Source organism: Otolemur garnettii, unplaced genomic scaffold, assembly GCF_000181295.1.
Source record: "Otolemur garnettii isolate 467f Iridium unplaced genomic scaffold, OtoGar3 scaffold00072, whole genome shotgun sequence".
Classification (NCBI taxonomy): domain Eukaryota; kingdom Metazoa; phylum Chordata; class Mammalia; order Primates; family Galagidae; genus Otolemur; species Otolemur garnettii.
The window spans coordinates 4,843,983-4,865,910 of record NW_003852467.1 but is presented as its reverse complement, the minus strand read 5'-3'; the positions used below and the strand labels follow the sequence as shown (position 1 = coordinate 4,865,910).

The 21,928-nt window shown below is 34.3% G+C and overlaps 1 protein-coding gene across 1 annotated transcript in view; it reads right to left on the bottom strand.

Moving 5' to 3' along the window:
- The window catches only part of DMD (dystrophin), a 2,307,273-nt gene that overhangs the window by 1,280,948 nt on the left and 1,004,397 nt on the right, over window positions 1-21,928 (bottom strand). The window contains exons 38-41 of the mRNA XM_023515448.1: window positions 17,754-17,876; window positions 15,299-15,436; window positions 12,428-12,580; window positions 11,383-11,565 (exon numbers count right to left, since the gene is read on the bottom strand). Of these exons, the coding sequence (XP_023371216.1) occupies window positions 11,383-11,565; window positions 12,428-12,580; window positions 15,299-15,436; window positions 17,754-17,876 (597 nt within the window). The remainder of the gene's footprint in view (window positions 1-11,382; window positions 11,566-12,427; window positions 12,581-15,298; window positions 15,437-17,753; window positions 17,877-21,928) is intronic.

Below are 21,928 nucleotides of genomic sequence, written 5' to 3'. Positions count from 1 at the left end.
CAGGAAAAATGTTATCCAAGCACTCATTCATTCATTCATTCAACATATTTTTCATGAGTACCTGCTGTCTGTGCCAGACTCTATCAACTACAACTTGAAGCTTACCTTGGATGTGAGAACAATGCAACCTAAAAATTTGTAGCCTCATATTAATTTGAAATAAAAAAAAATCAGAAATACTAGTTAACAGGACAGACAAGGTCCCTAGCCAATATTCTAACTCTAGGAAACAAATTATGAACAAATAAACATATACACGGCATTTTCAGATTGTGGTAGTACCAGAAGGGCACTAAACTGGCTGATGTTCTTGAGCATGATGGAGAGGGTGGAGGGGCTGCTACAAATGACATCAGAAAGGATGTTGAAGGCAGGCCATCCACAGAGGTATTATGTTCATTAACTCTGCCTCCTGCAGCATTATATTACAGGAGACCAGAAAGAAAAGATCCAGAAATAGAAGTTCAAGTCAAAGGAAACACAATTGCAGTCTCATCTTGACAAGTTTCAAGAAGAGGAGGCCTTTGTGTCAATAGATTAAAGAGGCTTGTTTACCACTGGGGGGCCAATGTGTAGAGGGGGCTTGATTTCTCAAATTCATTTTTCACTTAGGAAATAAAAAGTTGAGCATATCTATGAGGTAAGGAACTAAAATATAGTGTGCCTGATATGTTTCGCTATATTTGTGATTCCTTATTAATTGGTTAACAAATTTTGAGCGTCCAGATCACAAAAGGAGCTATAAACATTATAGACAAATATATTTGTAAGTATTTAATTAATTTTTGTTATCCAGATATTCTATTAGTTGAGAAGGCACTTACTATTATGGAATATTATGGATCTCCTAGCGACTTTCCCAATTAATTTATTCTAGAGATAAGAATAATAATTCTTCTATATTATTTAAACATCTTACATTTGTACAGCTATAGACTCTTGTTTTACATTTAATCCATGCATATTTCAGCTATGGATTAGTCACCACTAAACATAGCTTTCCTCTGTTTTATATGTGTTAAAATAGCTATTTATGAATTTTTTAAACTACTCATGATTATAGCATATGGTGCTAAATTTGAAACTGCAATCAACTTGGACTTTCCTTTAGTTCTCTATTAGATAGCTGTCTCTTACTGGAAAGATTAAATAAAGATTAAATAAATAAAAGGGTAAAACATCAAAAAATGTTTTAAAATAAAATTGTCATATAATAACGTCTCCATGAATAAATGCACTTGTATTATTAAAAATAATACTAAATTTTAAACACATTTTAATATTTCAAAAGCCATTGGCTCATAAAACAGTGCAGAAGAATTATCAGACAACTTAGCCAACTTGAAAGCACTGTAAACCTTTTTATTTAGTGAAAATCAAAGTGGGAAAAGCTATATACTTGAATTAATTTTATTCATCTGTTCTCTGAATATGTTCCATACAATGAGAGTCTTAAGTAATCATTGAAGAATCAAAATGATTCACAGATGGTGCAAGTGATTTAATTATTTTTAACCAGTTGTTCCAGGCATGCTCAGAAGGATATTTCCAACCCTACTGCAGAAGCCATCTGAGCTCCCTTCCAGCTGGTGTTCCATATTTTCAAAGCAAATTTAGATTGGAGAAAATTACACTTTTTATTGTTGTGTTGCAAACGGAGGTCAAATTGCTGTGTATAAATTCTTGTTCTTTTTTGTCTTCATTGTATGAGTTATATTTATCAAATATCATGTCTTTTGTATGATTGCTATGGATTTTCCAATGTTATTTTACGTTTTGTGTTGTCTGGCACATAGGAAGAACTAGACAAATGTTGATTAAATGGAAGAAATACCAATTGAATGCATCCAAAATAAAGTTTACGTTTCTTTGTAGATTCCCAGTAACTACACGGGATTTTGATTTCCCTGGATCCTTACCATTATTGGCAGGTCCTCATTAAAATTAACAAAAAAGAAGAAATCGGTATAAGGCAACAAGATAACCTCTACCCCACCACCATCAACACGACTCTTTGCTAACTGATTAATTAAAAGTGTATCTTGATGTTAGAACCTTTGGCCTTAATTTTATGGGAACTTAGAAAAGTTGATTGACAAAGTTGATTGACTTTTTAGGCTGTTGTAAGAATGAGACACACAGTTTGTAAAAATGTAGTCTTGCATATCTCATGATGCAAAATGATTGTGATGTCATGCAATAAAAATATTTATAATCATTTCAATTATACTATAAAAAGATAAATTTTGCTTAATGTTTATATTCACAATGAGAGGTAAGAAACTGTTTCAGAATAATTCTATCAGGCCAGGCCTGGTCACTCATGCTTGTAATCCTAGCACTCTAAGAGGCTGAGGCTGGTGGATGGCTTGAACTTAGGAGTTTAAGACCAGCCCGAGCAAGAGTGAGACTCAGTCTCTAAAAATAGCTGGGCATTGTGGAGGGTACCTGTAGTCCCAACTACTCAGGAGGCTGAGGCAAGAGGATTGCTTGAGCTTTGAGATTGCTGTGAGCTATGACACCAGAGCACTCTACCAAGGGAGACAAAATGAGACTCTGTTTAAAAAAAAAAAAATTCTATCAAATGTAATAATTTTCCAAGATTGTGGCATTCCAAGGAGAGGACATTAATTTTGTTGAAACAAGTTATTGCAGCTAATGCCAAAAGTGAGTTACATTTCACTTCATCAATAAAATTATATATAAATAAAATTGCACAGATCAATGATTCTCTAATTTTTGTCTTTATATCTAATATTTCTGAAAAATACATAATTCCTAATATATTTAGCATCAATATTTTCTAAAGAATGTGTTAAATTGCCACTTGATCATAAAATTTGACCCAGTATATTAATATAAGGAAATACTATTTTTTCTTGTTTATTCATATATTTGATATCAAATTGAATTATATCTTTAGTCCATTGCTATAATTTTAACTTAGATAATGAATGCAAAATTATAGACCTAACAGCTGTATTCTAACTATGAAATAATTCTGAATAATGAATCTAATTTGGCAAATTTATTTAAATATTTTTACCTTATTGCCCTATGTAGAGCCATTTTAGGAAATATGCAAGAAGTAATATGTTGTATAAGTCTTATTTATAAAAAGGTAAATTTTTTTCAACTTAAAAGAATATTAAATTGTAATTGACATCTTATTTCATGCACAATTATGGCTTTGGACCAGAGAGATTCAGGGGACTACAAGCCCTTTGTTAATTTAGTTACTTACCACCCTTGACCAATTCATGTTCTTAAGCTTCAGATTTTTGTTTGGATTATTATGGTTATCTAAGAGACTAGATAACTTTACATTAATATTTTATGTATTTTTCCCTCTACTAAAAATTTTAGACTTTATTTCTATCGTGTTATTTCCTGAAAATTATTGTAATGGCATGCATAATGAATTTTTCCATGTGTTATTCTGCACACTAAGAGAATCTTAAAATGGCTTTTTTAAATCATTGGTTACTTTATTTCATGAATTAAAAAAATATGTATTACAAACTTAGTCACTACATCTTAAATCCTTCAACTCAAGTTATTCTCCTTTTTAAAAACCAACACTGACAGTGCTTCAGTGAGAATGTCATAGTAGTGAACTCAATTTTTGTTTGTTAAAAAAACTATGTCAATGGTATTCATGAAAGAGAGTACCTATGAGCACACCATTCTAGGTTGATAGGTAGTTTTTCTTCCATCATTTTTGGAGATACTATTCTATCACTTCTAGGTATTGTCATTGCTCTAAAATCAGCTATTGAATGGCATTACTTTCTAAGGAAATCTGGCTGTTTAGGCATGGATCAGATTGTCTCTGTCTGTTTGGAAGTCATCAGTTTCATCAGGATGGTTTATAAAGTATATCTCCTTTTTGCTTTTCCTGCTGGAGATTTGCCCAATTTCCCATCCTGAGTATTGAGACTATTATAAATTTTGGAAAATTCTAAGCAAAGATCAGTGCAAATACTGCTTTTTCTCCATTGTGGGTAGGACTTATTTATTTTACTTTATGTGCAGAGGACACAGCCTTTGGAGATCCTAAGTTTAAGCAGGGGATCTATTCTCATCTCTGTACTACATATTGTTAAAGGTCACGTATTTTTTTCCCCTAAAGATCTTGAAAACTTTCTCCTGGCCATTAGCCCCTCAATTCATGAACAATATCACGAAAGATGAGATGCTCATTTATGGCACTTAAAGGGGAGGGAGATTCCACCGTATGTTTTGAGTTAAGCAATGCATTTAAAACTTTTTAAAATTGCATTTTATTCAGAATTGTCATGCGTTTGAATTGTAGGGTGAGTGACTAAGTCAGCCTGTTATCTACTGGGAAACTGATCTCAGCTGAACCTATGTCTCTTTGCTAAACCACCATTGAACTGATTATGCTACATAACTAGGCTCTAGAACCATAAAATTACTATAGAAATGGCAACAGCAGTTATGATCATCAACAATCTACAAAAACATAGAATCTTAACTTAACCAATTTCTTTCTTAGCCCTTGTAGTACATTAAACACAAACTAGAAGCTGATAGCCAGAAAATTCTATAAGCCGCTACCTCCTGCTTCAACATTTTATCCTTAACAACATAATTAGTTTTTATATTTACAATTCCATTTACTAAAGAACATTCTGTCTCTGTGTAAGAAAATTATTTGTTTCCATGTTTTCTAAGAATGTTGCACTGGCAGTTGACAATCTTTGCTGTCACTTAAAGGCAAAGAAAAAAATCTATGTGAAAATTATGCAAAGAAATGTTTTTCCTTTTATTCTCAAAATGGATTGCTTTTCATTATATGATAGGAGACAACTTACAAAAATATGAGCAGTGGAGTATCAAATCTCGGCTCAGACATTATGTTACACAAGATAATGGCAAACTGCTCTGTGATTACTTTTCTTGTACGTCTGCTTAATTTTAAGGGAATTCTGAACAGTGAAAGCCGAATGATACAGTGGCAGTTTTCCCAATTTTTGTCCTGAAGAACATTAGGTCTTTACCACCGAACAGGAATCATCAATCTAAAATGAAAGTTCCCTTCTCTATTGCAACTCTTTAGATGCAAAAGTCTGTTGATTCTATCCCTCTCATAGAAATTCATAATCATATTAACATATCAAACACCCAGGCAAGTTCTAAAGTAAGGAAATTTTGTTTAATCTAGTGTTGCACAAAATTACTGGAACACTTGATAGTATGCCCTTTTTGTGAATAACTCCCGGTATATTTTGGGTTCAAACTTGGTGTCGTCCATTTCATAGATGGGGCTTTGGGGGAAATACCAGTAACTTCATTTAAATTATTTCTTTGGCTGTACAATGACGATGAAAAATCATATTTGAGAAGGTCATTATGGTGATCAAAGTAGATGTATGGAAAAAACTCTGTGTGGGTATAAAATACTATTCAAGTTTAAACGACTTAAATTGTTAGTAAAGTGTTCCCAGTAAAAAGGTGCTTTCGTTCTACAAATGTCTGCACTTAAAGACTCATTTCAATAACACATTTCTTGTGGCATTTAGAGTGAATCTATGAGCAAATTAATTTTCCATCAATTTTTCAGGGATTTGTATATTTGGAAATGTGTACTTTGAGGCTATTAACATTGTCTAATATTCTATGACAATTACTCTGATGTAGTAAAAGGCATCCTTTGCAATACATTACTATAATCCTTTTCAGATTCGCCCTTTGACACCTTAATGGTATATTTTAGAAGTTTTGTTTTTCCTCGGCATATCCACTTCTGGAAATAATTGTAATCACTGCAATAAGAAGAAGACAGCTTTCTTAAGCTCGCACTTTGCATATTTAAATATAAGCGATCTAAGGTATTTTTATGGTAGAAAATATTTCCAAAAATTGATGAAAGAAACCAAAAAAAAATACATATATTATATGCCCAGATCATACATCAAAGTTCTATTAAATATTTACTGTTTTTAAATGGAAGAATGGGTCATGTATAGCACCTATATAGAACTAGGTGAACAATACCTAGGTGAAAAATATTCCATTGAAAAATAATATGTGCAAAAGTCTAGAAATGAAAATGCAATTTGTATACTTAAGTATGAAGAATAAGCCTTTATGTCTTTATGGCAACAAAATAGCAAAAATGGGGATAAAGTTTGAGTAACAGGAGTGATAGCAGGGGCTAAATTATGCAGGAGTACAGAGGATTTCATTGAAAGAGTAAAAGGGCAGTAGGGTTTTGATATAATCCCGTGTATACTTTATGAGGAGTCCCCGATTTTGCCACAAAGAATATCCTATCAGTGGGAAAAGACTGGAAGTTGAGATTAGTGGTTGTTGAATTAACCCAGATAAGAGATGATTATATTGTAGATTTGGGTTTCCAGACTGTGGCTACTGAGGAGTGATCCAGTTAAAAATACATTTTGCCAGGGAGCCCCTACAACTGGAAATAAATTACATGGGTAATGCAAGAGAAGAGTCACGAATGAAATCTCAGTTTTTACTGATGTCAAAGATAGTGTAATTTGTTAACATTTGGGGAGCTTGATAGGTGTCAGTTAATGTAGACGGGGTGAATAATTTATTATTGACTTGGCTATGTCACTTTGGAGATGCGTACTAGGCATCCAAGAAATTGAGTACGAATTTGTTGGATATAAAATGCTGAACACCAGAATACTTGGCATTCGATGAAATAGCAATATCCAGGGCAAGTGGAGTTGTGTTTTGGAAAGCTTTCTCCTCCTACTAAGGCGATTTTATTTTGGTTCTCCTACCTGGACAGGTCATGCATGTATGCCTATTCCAAAGGTTTGCTACGTATTTTGTTATCTAGAAACATTATAATTGGTAATAATTTATATTGAATGCATTATGCACAAACCCCATATTTGTTGACATCATCTAGAACAAATCTTATTTTTGTGACATTCATCTTTAGTCAAATACCTTCTATATTCTTGGAGTCCTGAGTGTTTTCCTTTGTGGTACTTACCATAATTTTGATAGTAGTTAATTACGAGGTATTTTAATCAATGCCCTTCTTATACTGCATGATATAGCTTTCTCCTTTCTTCTGGTTTCATTTTCTTTTGTACCCAAGAATATTGTTCAGTACTTCTTTTAGCAAGAATCTATAGGTAATACGTTGCCCTAGTTTGTGTTTACCTGAAACTAGGTGTATGTCTGTAAATAATTGCCTCCATTCTTGAATCATAGTTTCCCTGGTAATTGAAATTGTGTCTACCATTTTGGAGATATGAGTCCACTGTCATCTAACATCTACTATTGATGAAAAGTCTGTTGCGAATATCTGACTCTTATTAGTATTCCGTCTTTTGTCTTCAGTAGCTTTTATGATACCTTTTTGGTCATTGATATTCTGAATTTCATTCACAGCTGGCAAGGTGTGAACTCATTTTTATTTTTTTCACATAGCCTTAGCTTTATTCAATTGGAGAATTCATGTAAATTGAAATATATTCAATTTTGTTCAACATCAATCAGTAATATAAAATCTCATCTCTTTCTCAAACTCCCTATTTTCTCAACCACAACCTCCTGTCATGCAAAATTTTTGAGCTTACTATATCCTCTTCATCCTCTAGTCCTTTTTGTAAAGTAAAAATTGCCTGAACATCTTTCAGGCAGAGAATTATTGCCATGTCTAAGGAGAATCATGCCCTTCATCAATAGAGTCATCATCTTTGTGTGAAATTTCCAGACAATGTTTTGTGATGTTAGGGACACCTGTCCCTAGATTAGAGAATCAAATTTTTAACTTGTACTGAATGAAATACTCGCTGTTAATATGTTAAACAAATAATACATACTCAGCCTAATTCTCTTAATGGCTGATGAATATATACTTTTTTTTCAATAATATGTTTCTGTTCCAGTATTAACCTACACACAGAAAGAAGAAGAAAACTTTCATTCACTGGGTCCACTTAATGTAGGAGGGGTTTTACAAATATTACCTTATTTCATCCTCACAAACATCCTTATCCTCATAGTACAGAGGCCGAGAGAAATTTACCAATCACTGTACAGCTAACAGACAAAGTCACCCGCATTCCTATTCAGGGCTGTTCATCCCAGAGAATGTCCTTTATACTAGACCACACTGCTGTTAGAATACATTCTATAGAGACAGCCTTTCAGATTCCAGTCATTGCTTGGTCTTAACTAAGTAACCTAGCTTCTAAACCAACAGAAAATACAATAGAACTATAAATTGACCACAGAAGGGACTGGAACAAACTGGTCAACATGGAGGTGTCAACATAAGGAACTGGACCTACAGTAGGGATACGTATATGTGGGCCATGTCCAGTCTGAAAATCAGGTCAACGTATGGAGGTGGTGGACGTAGGGAGGTGGTCAGCTACGGAGTTCTGCATATTTGAAATGCTTTGAGTTTCTAACTGAGGCAAAAGTTTCCTCATTGTGAATTTCGGCAGAAAATGTTACCGATATTCTCACAGTCCATGGTGTCTTCTTTATTGTCTACAGGTTTACCCTGAGCACCAGCATCTTACAGATACCCTCACCTCTGCTTTGCTTTGTCCTCCTGTCTGGCTGAGGCGTGCCTCACGATGGCTCCTGACAATGTCCCAGGCCTTTTTCTGAGATTTACTGCTGCCACATAGAGCTCTGATATAGCACTGACATAGACACAGTCCTCCCCCCCGCCGCAAGTGCCTTCATCTTACATGGTTTTGTGCGTCTCTGATTGTTATTTCTGAAATGAGGCAAATTCATTTTTCATTTTAAACTGAGCTGTCACACGTTAAGCACTTTATAGTACTGCCAACAATCTTAAAGCGCTCCTTGAAAGACATGAAATAGTAACAGAAAATTTAGAGTTTGTATCTACAGGGAACAGAAAGGGACAGTTAGAAGAAAGAAAGAGGAGAGAGATAAGGAAGGAGAGGGACGGAGAGCTAAGGAATTCTGAAGCTATGGCAACTGGAGCTGCAGCAGAGTCACTGTCAGATTATTTCAAATCAACTTTTCATTAAGCTGCTCTCTGTGGCTACGTTAAAAGAGTCCATTGTGGAAAAATTGGGAAAGATGACACTAATCATTACAAATAGTGAAATCAGTGTAAAAAATATATTAGTAATTGGTAGAGTATAAAGGTGGATCTTGGCTGTCTCTACCTATCTACTTACTTATCATCTATTATCTTTCAGTTCTAATTAAAATCCAAAGCTAAATATAATTGTATTAAATTGATTATTCTTCATACATATTTTAATTACTTCGATTATTATGTATAATCAAGAGGTAACACAAAATAGGCCCACTTTACACCTGAATTTTAGATCGTCCACGTATGAAAATTAAAAGTGGTTTATGTGGAAAATATATTAGTATTTTACTATAATTTGCAAAACTTTTATATTGTTTTATCAATCTTTTCTTTTTTGGGAGAGGGACAGAGTCTCATTTTGTCACCCTCGGTAGAGTGCTGTGGCATCACAGCTGTGGCATCACAGCTCATAGCAACCTCAAACTCTTGGGCTTAAGCCATTCTTTTGCCTCAGTCTCCCAAGTAGCTGGGACTACAGGTGCCTGCTACTGCCTGGCTATTTTTTTTTTAATTGTAGTTGTCATTGTTGTTTAGTAGGCCCAGGCTGGGCTCGAACTCGCCAGCCCTGGTGTATGTGGTTAGCGCTGTAATCATTGAGCTACTGGTGCTGAACCAAGTTTCACCAATCATTTTGATATTAAACAAATATTTGTTGAGAGTCTACCCTATACGAGACATAATGGTATTTTAAGTGGGTGGTTTATTGAGATTTTTAGTCCTGGGTCTATTTAACTATAAAGCTTTAGTAACTTAACTAGGTTGTAACAATTGTTCAATCTCACATATTGGGTGCATGAATACAAGGGGAAAATTAGAATGGAGAAATGAGTTAATAGTCAGATAATTCAAAGAATAGGACTGCCCTTTGAATGCCCTATTCAATCAAGCCAAAACTATTTTACTGGAATTTTCTTTACGGTTGCCTCAATCTTTGACTTCATTTTCTATCTGCAGATATAGGCTTTCTGTTAGTGTAAGCTTGAATGATTTATGACATATTATGTTCATAACATCTAAAATGAAGGATAATAGGTTGAAATGTTCAATCAGCTGGAATTAGACTTCAAATGTAATACAGTTTCAATATTTCTTATGGTACTTTACCCAATTGCTCTGAATATTCAGCTGTCATTAAATTTAGGGTACTGGATTTAATAGAAAACAGTGTATTCATAACTTTCCTTACAGTGTAAAAGGAAGTCACAATAATATGTAGCAGATTTTCTCTTGTATGTTTATAAATTTCTTTTAAGTATCTTAAATGTATCTAAAAATACATACCATGTCAAGTGGTTGCCAAGATCACAGAAGAAATTACCAGAAAGTTTCATCTATGTGTTGGAGCTCATGCAATTGTCACTTATAAGGCAAAATGTTGACTATTTGTTTGTTTCATATAATTCAACCTGTCACAATTATAAAGCCTTCTTTTCCAACTTTGACATCCTGGTTCAGAAAGGAGTACTTTCTCAGATAGTTACAGATGGTGACCATTTCTTTTCACTTTACAAAAACTCAGAAGAGGAGCCCAAATGTATCTATTGGAAAATTTTATGATTTATACCCCATTACAAATAAATAAGAAGACCAAGCTTACAATTTTGAATGTCCTTTTTAAAGAGAGAATCACACACTTTCCACCCAGACGTTTGAAAGAAGAGCAATCATTCCTTATGCTTTTGGCTTGTAACATTTCAGAAATGACATCGTGCAATCGGCTATCAATCGTTACCCATCTTACTAGGCATCCAACTCTTCTAAAAAGCATTGCAGCCCATTAAAGGGTTAATCCAGGTCTGAAGAATAAGCTATTGTTTTTAAGTCAATAAGATAAGACTTTATGCAAGTTGATATAAAATGTTTCACAAAATATTTATTATTTAGCAGGTATACATTAAGAAAGTAAAATTAGCATGGGATGATCTCAGGAAAGCAATGCATATTCTTGGATTAGACACTGAAGTAAATGTATGATAAATTGACAAATTCACATTGCCAATGTTATGAAAAATGATGCAGCAAAAAAAAAATTAAGATGTATTTTTTGTTTGTTTGTTTTTGGTAAGGGTTTTTTTCCTAGTAGCTGCTAATTTTTTATGTCTTTAACCTGCGAAATTAAGTACTGATGTTACAGAAGCCTAAAGTGAGGGCACTACTCTCTTTCAGACTGCGTATTAGAAGTATAAAATTGCACCCAGATTTTTGGTTTCCTTTTGTAGTAGGCCTCTGTTAATAGAGTAGTAGTTGCAAACACATACGTGGGTTTGCCAGTAACAACTCACAATTTCTGCAAAGTTGAGTCTTCGAAACTGAGCAAATTTGCTCTCAATTTCCCGCCAGCGCTTGCTGAGCTGGAGCTGGGTTGGTTCCACTGCCATTGCGGCCCCATCATCAGACAAGCCCTCAGCTTGCCTACGCACTGCATTCAGCTCCTCTTTCTTCTTCTGCAATTCACGATCAATTTCCTATTGAGCAAAACCAATACAGGGCCCAGGGTAGTTAGCTAACCACATCAACCGATCTGCAAGCAGCAAACACTTCTCTCAGCAATTTCATAGGCTGGTGTCCCTTTATTGTCATCTTTCAAAATTTACAAATATGGGAGGCATCACTGTCATCCTCACCCAAAGGTCCAAATAGGATCTCAGTTATCCTTTGAGGGCTCAGTGTTGTATGGTTTAATTAAGCAAATCTTTAAATTGATTTAACATTGTCTTTCTTCTGAATTTCTCTGGTGTTTGGGGCTTGAACCAATTTGGGGGAGATTACTCATTATTTATTTGGGACCATCCGTACAGTATATAATTTAGAGGGTAAGTGAATATTTATTTCTTTTTTAATGTTTTGAGGAACTCAACAGAGAATGAAGCAAAATAAAAAGTGTAAAAGAGTAACAGAAAAAAACACATCTTCAGACAATATGCAAAGAAATATAGAGATTTGACACTGATTTGTGAAGATGCTCTGATGAAATGAATGTGCTAACATGAGAGAGAAGTCGTCCATATAGCGATAAGTCATTAGTTCATCTGGAACAAAGATACACAGAGTCAATTACAATTTTACCAGAAAACACATGACATTTCTCAATTCATTTTACATTGTTCAAAAGTCAAAACATTTTATTCATCCAACGTTATACCAATCGAGTAACACTTAATACATTTACTAAAACAAAACACAATACAAGGAAATGCATCAAATCAAAGAGAACATTAATAGAAAAAAACAAAAACATCAACATTTTAAATATGAGCCTCACAGTTAAGTTAAAGTCAGTCAATGGCAGCAATAAAATCTGGTATTGACATTCTGAAACAACATTACCTTTATTTTCCTTTCATCTCTGGGTTCAGGTAGGCTGGCTAATTTTTTTTCAATGTCATCCAAGCATTTCAGGAGATCATCAGCCTGCCTCTTGTACTGATACCACTGATGAGAAATTTCTAGAGCCTTTTTTCTTCTTTGAGACCTCAAATCCTGTTCATGGTGCAGATATTATTAAAATATCAATACATACGTATAGCATACTTCCGGTTGTAGTTATTTATAAAAAAACTAATCTGAATCCTTCATCTTTTTGCACAATTTAGGTTACATTCACATTTAAATGCAATGCATTCAAATAAAAGATTAAACTATCCTTTAGTTTAAAAAGGGGCAGAATCCACATACAGGTAGCTACAAAAACATGAACACCACATTTAAAGTATTTTCTCTTGGCATGTTCAGACTTGTTTAGAAATCTTGTCATATTTAACTGATAATGAAGTAACTAAATTGTGCAGTATATGTGAAACAGTTTAATATGTGAATACAGTTGACTTTACTAGATAGTTACCCAAACACAGTGAGTTTGTATTTGACTTTTCAAATAGGTAAACTTCCAAAATTTATACTTTCATCCCTGGGCCCATCAACCAAATTTTAAGTTTATAAAGTCAAGTAACCCTACATTCATGGTTATCGAAATGCCTGTAAAATGTTTCACAGACCATTAATATTTGGTGGTTAGAAATATAAAGTTATTTTCGTTATAAATTATTCTAAGCTATATGTGTAGAAGTGTTACTGTTGCTCGTATAGTTGGGAATGTACATAAAAAGAACAATTTAAATGTCAGAAAAATGCTTTTCCTTCCAAGTCTTGCATGGGCCTACCTTATCTTGTCATACCACATCCTGCTCTGAATGTAAAACAATCAACTATAAACAAAAAAGAGGAAGTGCGTGTTCTCAAGTCAACCTGATAAGGTATGCAAAAGTGTCTCATTTAATAAATCAACACGGGAGAAAATCAATCAGCCTCCTTCTCACACGGACACCCAATGTCTTCCTTGATCAATAGAGCTAGCCAAAATGCCATTTTATAACTCATGAGATCACAAGAGCTCTGCAAATAGAGCTACACTTAAGAGGTAGCAAATAGGGGTTTATGCACAGGTTAAACTCAAACTAAATAAAATATTGAATATCAAAGAACTTCGAAAAACGCATTAGATTGGAAAGTTTTGACCTTCTATAAAATATTCCATAAGGACTAAAATTGGAACCACCAGAAGGAACAAAGTTACTGAGTATGGTGGTATAGACTGGTTTGGGAAGTAGATTTAACATTTTTGATTAATCGCTTATAGGATATATTTGCAAGCACGATCTAGATTTCCTTCTCCATTGTGTTTAAAATTTGGATGTAAAATTTACTGTAGTTTACATTTTGTGTTGAATTTCCAAACCTCCCGTGGAGGTAATAAATGCCTAGGACGAGTCAGCTAGAGCGCTGCTTTTTTCAAAGGTATCACGATACAGCCACGTGAAAGAGTTGAGCCATGCCTTATTTGTGACACAACTCATATCTTTGCCAAGAGAAAGGGCTTAGCAGTCTAAGTCAGAAATCTCTTATTTCTTAAGGACAAAGTGATGTGTCCTTTGTAAAAATATTTAGTGACAGCATATAGGTTTCTTTAGAGGTATGCCAGATAACCACTAAACACTGCTGTTCAGGAGGCCACGTATCTTATGACCAAGGTAGATACTGCTAAAAGCTTGGGCACAGTTGGAAGGGTGTGAATTACACAGCTTTCTGATTCTCTGAACACATGGTTTCCTTTCGCACTCCCTCCAGGAAGAGGCCTTTTCTATTTACTATATTTATCAGCAGTTACCTTCAGAACACCTGCTGGCCAATTAGACTTTCCTTGTGGGTTCCTTGAAGGCACAATATTGTGTAATTACATTCTCAGCAGTGTTTATTTGGTTGACTATAGGGGGAAAGGTTTTTATCCTCTTATTTGCATATAGAAAGCAGACTCCCTCCACCTACTAGGTCAATCCACCTACATAACTACAGGGCTCTAAGAGAGTGATTTACAATGAAAAGCTTGGCAATTAACAGTATTAGAAAATAAGCCATGCATGCAAATAGTGAATATGGCAAAGCATGTATAAAAGAAGGTTATTTTGCAAAACTTTCCATATGTCCGGTATCATCTCCCAAACTTCCCAGATGGCTCTATAGGAAAATCAGGTTTATCCTGTTTTGCCTGCACAATCCAGATGAGTCCCATGGGTATCTGAAGCCATATACTACTGCTGCTGAATATGAAAGTAGCACTTCTTCTCCAAGAGCGTTAATATTAATTCTGAGGATTTCTATGTAAACGAAATTACACTCTTGTAGATGCTAAGGTAGTTGCAAAGAGTGACTCTCTTAAACACACAAGAATGTTTATCTAAAAAGATCAGAAGAACCCAGGCCTTATTAGACAAATAGTATGTTACCAAATAACTGGAGCTACTATAAATAAAATGAATAAAGTAAAGGAAGCAGAATTCAGGGGAACTGTAGATTGGTTATTCTGCAGATTAGGGAGGTTTGCAACACATATACGAAAGTAGCTTCTACAATGATGCATGTTAGAAACCGTAATGTGTAATTAGTACGAATGATGCATTTTGATCTCTTTTGATGACTGTTCGGAGAACATTAATTCGAGCCAAAAGCCATACATTTTAAGCAACACAAGTTTCAAATTCAGACACCACTCAAAAATGGTACACAAGACACACACTGAGCAAAAAGAAAAGGGAATTTCTGGTGACTAAGAGTCTTAAGCAGATTTTATTTATGCACAATATATTTTACCCTACATATATAAAAAAAACACAGCAAGGTATATTATAATTTTAGCTCTAATACCTTGAGAGCATTATGTTTTGTCTGTAACAGCTGCTGTTTTATCTTTATTTCCTCTCGCTTTCTCTCATCTGTGATTCTCTGTTGTAAGTTGTCTCCTCTTTGCAACAATTCTTTTACAGTACCCTCATTGTCTTCATTCTGATTAGAAACAACAAGTACAGTCTTCATTTGGGTTTTTTAAAAAAGCTGTACATTGTTAACAGAGATAATAAAACATGTTATTGAAACACACACAAAAATCCAATTTAAAACTTGCAGGGACTGTTATTACGAGATACTGTGCACAGAGCCTTGCTTTTGGGTTTTGTGCTTTAGAGTGAAAATAAGTACGTTTCTCCCCATCCAGTTTTAAGGGTGCATATGTAGGAAGATGGGGGGAATCTGGTACTTCGTTTCAGACAAGATGGGAATTCCTGGGAAAGTGTTCCTGTGGCTTTGGTTTTTTGATAATTCTAGGAATCAATGAGTTCAGGCAAACAAAGTAATTTCATCATTTGTATTTTTAACTGCTATATATGGGAATATAGATGTGGACACATTACATATGTTAATAGGAGATGGCAGCAAATCTTAAAATATTCATATACTGCTAAACGAAAATATTTTATGTTCTACCTAATAATCTCGGCTTTATATCTAAAACCCAAATGTCCACATGTAGGACAAATATCAGAGTATTATAAAAAATGATATGTTAACTTGTTTTTAAACAACTTCTAAAAAGTATGTCATATAGGCACGTTGCCTTTAAATAAATAAGTTCAAACAAGTATTAAAATATGGAGTGGGAAATGGCTTTAAGAGTTTTCAACGTGCATGTTGTTCTTTCAGACTTTAAGAACAGTATCTTCGTTTTCTTTCTTAGAAATGAAATTATTTGAATAAGTGGTAGTCTAACATAATTGCATACGTGACCATGTGATTTTTCTCTTCAGTTCCTGTCTTTCTTACAACTCAGAATATTCAAACTTTCCATCAAAGAAGCTCATCATGCAATGGTACCCAAGGTACCCCAATGAGCTGAGGAAAACAAGTGATAGATAAGTTTCGAAAAACACGTGTATGTGTGCACATATTTAAATCTATAATGAATGCTTGAGCTTCAACACACAACTAAAGACCTATTTGTTTTGTTTAAAGGGAAGAGGATATTCTGTTACAGGGAATAGGATCTTCTATCTTCTAAATATTTATAGACTGTAAAAGACCTTCCTTAAGTCTGGATCATTGGTAAGGCTGAGGACAAAATAACACACACAGGCACACACAGAAAGGAAACCCATTTCACTTCGTTCCCTACACCAGATGAGGGCACTAGGGCAGGGTTGGTGGTCAGCCCCAGAGGTAAGCAGCATTCTTTTTCATCTCGGTGCCCTCTGGTTTCTTCTTTGACATGAAGTAGAGGTGGTTGTAACTCAGTATCTTGGAAAGCCTCTTCTTGTCTTTCTTCCCATGAGCTGAGTTGGCAAGGCCACCAAACCCCATACACAGGGACTATTGATTGAGGCAGCTCCAGGAAGTCAGAACTGACACCAGGGGGAACTAGGATCAGTGGAAGTAGTTCCACATACTTTTTACCTAAAATTTACATTCTTTCTTTCTGATGTCATTTTCAAGAATTGCCTGAGAGGTCTCCAGCATTAATACAAGTCTGAGAAATCTCTAGCTTGGTGCATGTAAAGGTTAACAATGCTAAAGAGGTGACGGCAGAGGAAGGGGGTTAAAGAAACGGTGAAAAGGATGGTGAAGGGCAAAAAAAACAAAAACAAAAATAAAAACAAAAAAACCCTCAGTGAATAAGTATTTGATACAGGAAAATTCAAGCCAGAGAGATATGTAAAAGATATTTTGAAATTAATTAGAATTGAAGGAATACATTCTGAGGTTGGGAATAGCCCTCATGGTCAGATTTCTTTACTCCCATGAAATAAGCAGCATGAATTTATACAGATTTTAGACATACACTGCGCTATTTGCTCTTTTTGGTAAAGCCATTCTGTGGGAAACTTTCATACACAATGTTTATATTGTGTGCAATCGCCCCTCCTCAGAAATAAATGTTCTACTCCCAAAACATGACTGACGCAAAACTTCAGCCATCTGTGCTAGTTGTGTTTCTTATGACATTTTTAGTTTATTTTTATTTTTTGATTTGACTCTTTTTTCCAATTACATTTTGCCCTTGAAGAGTTTGAAAATGGTATAGGTCAAAACAAAATTGGTGAGATATTTGGTAAATTCAAAAGTACTTCTATATGGCCATACAATAGTAATTTGGAATTCATACTAAAAGGTCAAGGTGAATACTTTGCATTTATAAAAATTGTTAATACTCCTAAAACGTGCAAAATGTGGTTTGAAATTTCAGTTGGAGACTGGAGTTATCTAATTCCTTTCCAAATATTTATTCATTTTCACTTCTAGTTCATTCACACTTTTATCACAACCAATTTACCATATCTTTATTGAAGTCTTCCTCTTTCAGATTCACCCCCTGCTGAATTTCAGCCTCCAGTGGTTCAAGCAATTTTTGTATATCTGAGTTAAACTGCTCCAATTCCTTCAAAGGAATGGAGGCCTAAAAAAAAAGATAGTGCTAATTTAAATCAAACTTACTTTTTATTAGAAACATAAACCAAAAGAAAGACATTTATTCAACTTCCTGTTGCTAAACTAATGCCATGCATTATGTTGCCATATTATATTGTATAAAGGTCTTAAAATACAACTGGAAAGTACTCGAGGATGCAAATACGGGGAAACATTTCACATCACCAGAGCTGAACAGACATGCAAAACAATGCAATTCAGCATTCTCTGTTACCAACAAAAGTCAACTTACATATACATTTACCTGGGCAAATTGTTAATATTCTAAAGTTGAATTTGATCTTATTTTAAACATTCTGATATAAATACCATGTGGGTAAATGTATCTTGTCAGAATTGCCTCATTCATCAAATAACAATAAAGTTTGGTAGAAATGCGGCATTGTCACCTTATCCCTAGAAACACCACATGGCAATTTGCTCAGCTATTTTAATGGCCTTTTTAGCATGGTGAAATTGACAGGCATGCTGTCCTAAGACAAACCAAATGCCATTAGCTTGCCTTAGGAATAGTTTCTTAGGTGGCATAAATAAATTCAAATAAATGAACCCAGAACATTTTCACATAAAGTATTCGAATATAAGTTTTCCAATGTTACAGACATCACAGTTTCTTTCATTTTAAAACTGATAATACCCCAGTCTCAACAAATTTTAAGATCCCTTGATTTTATAAACAAAACACTTGAAGTATTGAATGAAAAGACATTTAAAAAGTAGGCAAGATTTCACTATTAGATTAAAATGCTATTAATAAAATACATTTGGATTCTTTTGGATTTTTTCTTTTAAACACTGGAAAATATTTTCTATCTGATAGCTTTTGAAAACCCAGATGATGTACAGGAATCTGATTTTCTTTCAAAGCTACAAGTTTTCACTTTGTAAACCCAATTCAAGAATGATCCTCTGTGTCTTATGCCAGGATGATTACATTTGTCAATCTCCACCTATCTTCCCCGATCACATTCCCAGGTACATCTTTACTTTATTATATCTAATAAACTCAGGACAATAAGAATAATTGCTCAGAGCCAAACCGAATATCTAAAGGAGGTCTGTTACTAATGAAGAAGCGAATAGTCAAAAACTATTCAATGCTATTCGCAAGGCTATGATTTTCACAGGCAACACGAATAAACACATATCATATAGGCACTTCCCTGAAAGGATTTATGAGATATTTTTTAAAAAGTGACTTGCTATCATATTAGCTTTTAAATCTTAATGATTACTTGTCACTTGAAATATCATAATACTTTTCTGAACCAGTACAGACTGGTAATAATTAAATATTCCTAAAGGATGTTACTGTGTCTGTATTATCAGCATACTACTACTATACTTTAAAATCATGCACTGTTCAAAGGATTATAAAAGTAACAAGGGTAACATCCTTTACAATCATAACATACAACACCAATGTGGTGCTATTTTATGTTATTGAAAAGTTGTTCACATTTGCTAACATTTAATAAAAGCAACTGTGGTGGTCTCTGTGATGTTGTGACTATATGAAGATGACTGATGCTTAAAATAACTTATTGAGCATTTGGAGGTCAAGATAGCACGAGTCAATTTGCAGTCAGAGTTACCTGCTTCATTCCACCTGCTGCTTCTCTGGCTCATTCCTCTACATACTCAAATAGAGCAATTCCAAAGGCTCTGAACTTAGGCCTCTGTACTCTCAATTCTTCTTCCATAATAAATTATATTTTCTTCCTTGATTTAACCTTTTTTTTTTTTTTTGCAGTTTTGGCTGGGGCTGGACTTGAACCCACCACCCCCAGTATATAGGGCTGGTGCTCTACTCCTTGAGCCACTACTTTGAATGGTTATCTCACTTTTGAAATCCAATCTAGACTCCTCAATAGCCAGAAGTCTCCCTTGAAGTTCAACATCCCTAGAACTGAGCTCATGATCTTTCTCTCAAACTATTTGCAATACTAACTTGTCTAGTTCTGTTCACAGAAGATCATTTTTCTCAGTCATCCAGGCTTAAAATATAAGTCATATTGTTCTTGAACATCTTACTACAATGTACAATAAAGAAGAAATAATTGTCAATTCATTCACTATCATCCATGTACTTGCTATTTTCCCAAAGACTCCATATTTTCTAGGCCTCACACAGGTCTAAGGCAATAACTTGTGTATAGGTACAGAGAATTCCCTTCCTGCCAAATCATTTCTAGCCTGTGCACAGTGATCAGCTAATATGTATCAAAACCATTGCTTTCATTATGCTATTTCTTTGCTCAAGAACCTAGGCATCTATCAAGTACAAATAGAATAAAGTCCAAACTCCAACAGATAGTCAAGGCTTCCCCTAATCTTTCTCCAAGGACATTTCCAGCCTTATTTAAATGCTCCTAATATAGACCTTTTATTGTAGGCTATTTGGTGATGCCTGTTAAACCTCCTCCAGGGTCCTAGAATGTTCTTCATCCTTTGGTGAAAAGTGTAAGCTCCTAAATGAGAACTGCAGGGATTCAATCTGGACTCCACCGTTTACTATCTGAGGGACCATGGACAAGTTATTTGTCCACTTTAAGCCTCAGTTTCTTTATTTGTAAAATGAGGATAAAAAGAATATCTATGTCATATGGCTATGAGGAGGATAAAATAGGTTAGAACAGTGTCATAGGTACTCATAAGTAAATATTTCCTGGAAAAAAAAGTGAATGGCAAATAGTAGAGTGGCAAAATTGATACTTTAGGAATTTTTTAAGGCCTTGTAATTTTATTATTCATTTTTTTCCTCTTATTAAGTCATATACACATAGATCATGAATACATTTATGCTTTTGTGGAGTACAATGTGTTGATTTTTTTGGATACAATTTGGAATGGTTACATCAAACTAATTAATATAGCTTTCACTCATTTAATTATTATGGTAAGACATTCATGTTCTATACTTACCCTCCCTCTATCGAACCTCTCTTCCCTCCCCCTCCCCCTCTACTTCTCTCCTTCATCCTGGGCTATAGTTGTGAGCTATCTTTCATAAGAAAATGTGAGTAATTATAAATTGGTTTCATAAAAGGGGAGTTGGAATTTTAGATAACATAATTTCTATGTAAAAAAATTACAAAGACCTTACTGGTTAGCACTTTAATATATCTCTATCTATAAACATATATTAATTCCTGGCCAACTACATTAATGGCTAACAACAACGTAGCACCACGTATTAAAAAAAAAAAAGGTAGATGTGAAAATACTTTGGGAGGTACTATTACAAAATGAGTATCTAATTATCCAGACAAGATAATGGATACTCAGACTTCATTAGTAGGAAATGTAGGGCTCTAGATTTCCTGATCAAAGAGTATTCTGCGTTTGGTAAAAAGGTTATCATGGGCGGTGCCTGGGGCTCAAAGTAGTAGGGCACCCCGACCCCATATACAGGAGGTGGTGGGTTCAAACCCAGCCCGGGCCAAAAAATGCAAAAAAAAAAAAAAAAAAGAAAAGTCATCATGACGATTATGGATTTGAATTATTATGTATACTTTTTTTGTGACTAACTAGAATCAACAGGTACAAGTTATTTGGAGCCTAAATTTTAGGTAAATATAAGAACTAGTGATTCAGATGCCATTTTCAAAGCACTAATTTTAAAGTGTTGCTAAAAGTTTGTAAGCAGAGGCTGGATGATGGTGTCTTAGGTTGTATTTTAGAAACAAGATCCTTTTCACATGGATAATTTTCTAAAATGTTAACCCTTTGTAGTAAGTTCTCTCCTCTAAATTCAAACAAAAGTTTTATAGTAGCTCAGCTCAATAGAAATATTACACACATCATGTAGGTAATTTTAAATGTTTTAGTTGCCATATTAAAAAATAAAAACAGGTAAAATTAATCTTAATAATATATTCTATTTTATGAATACTTTCCAAAATGTTATCATATAAATCAATAATAAATATGAATTATTAAGTAGATTTTTTTTTTAGATAGAGATTCACTATTTCCCTGGGTCGAGTGCCATGGCATCATAGCTCACAGCAATCTTTT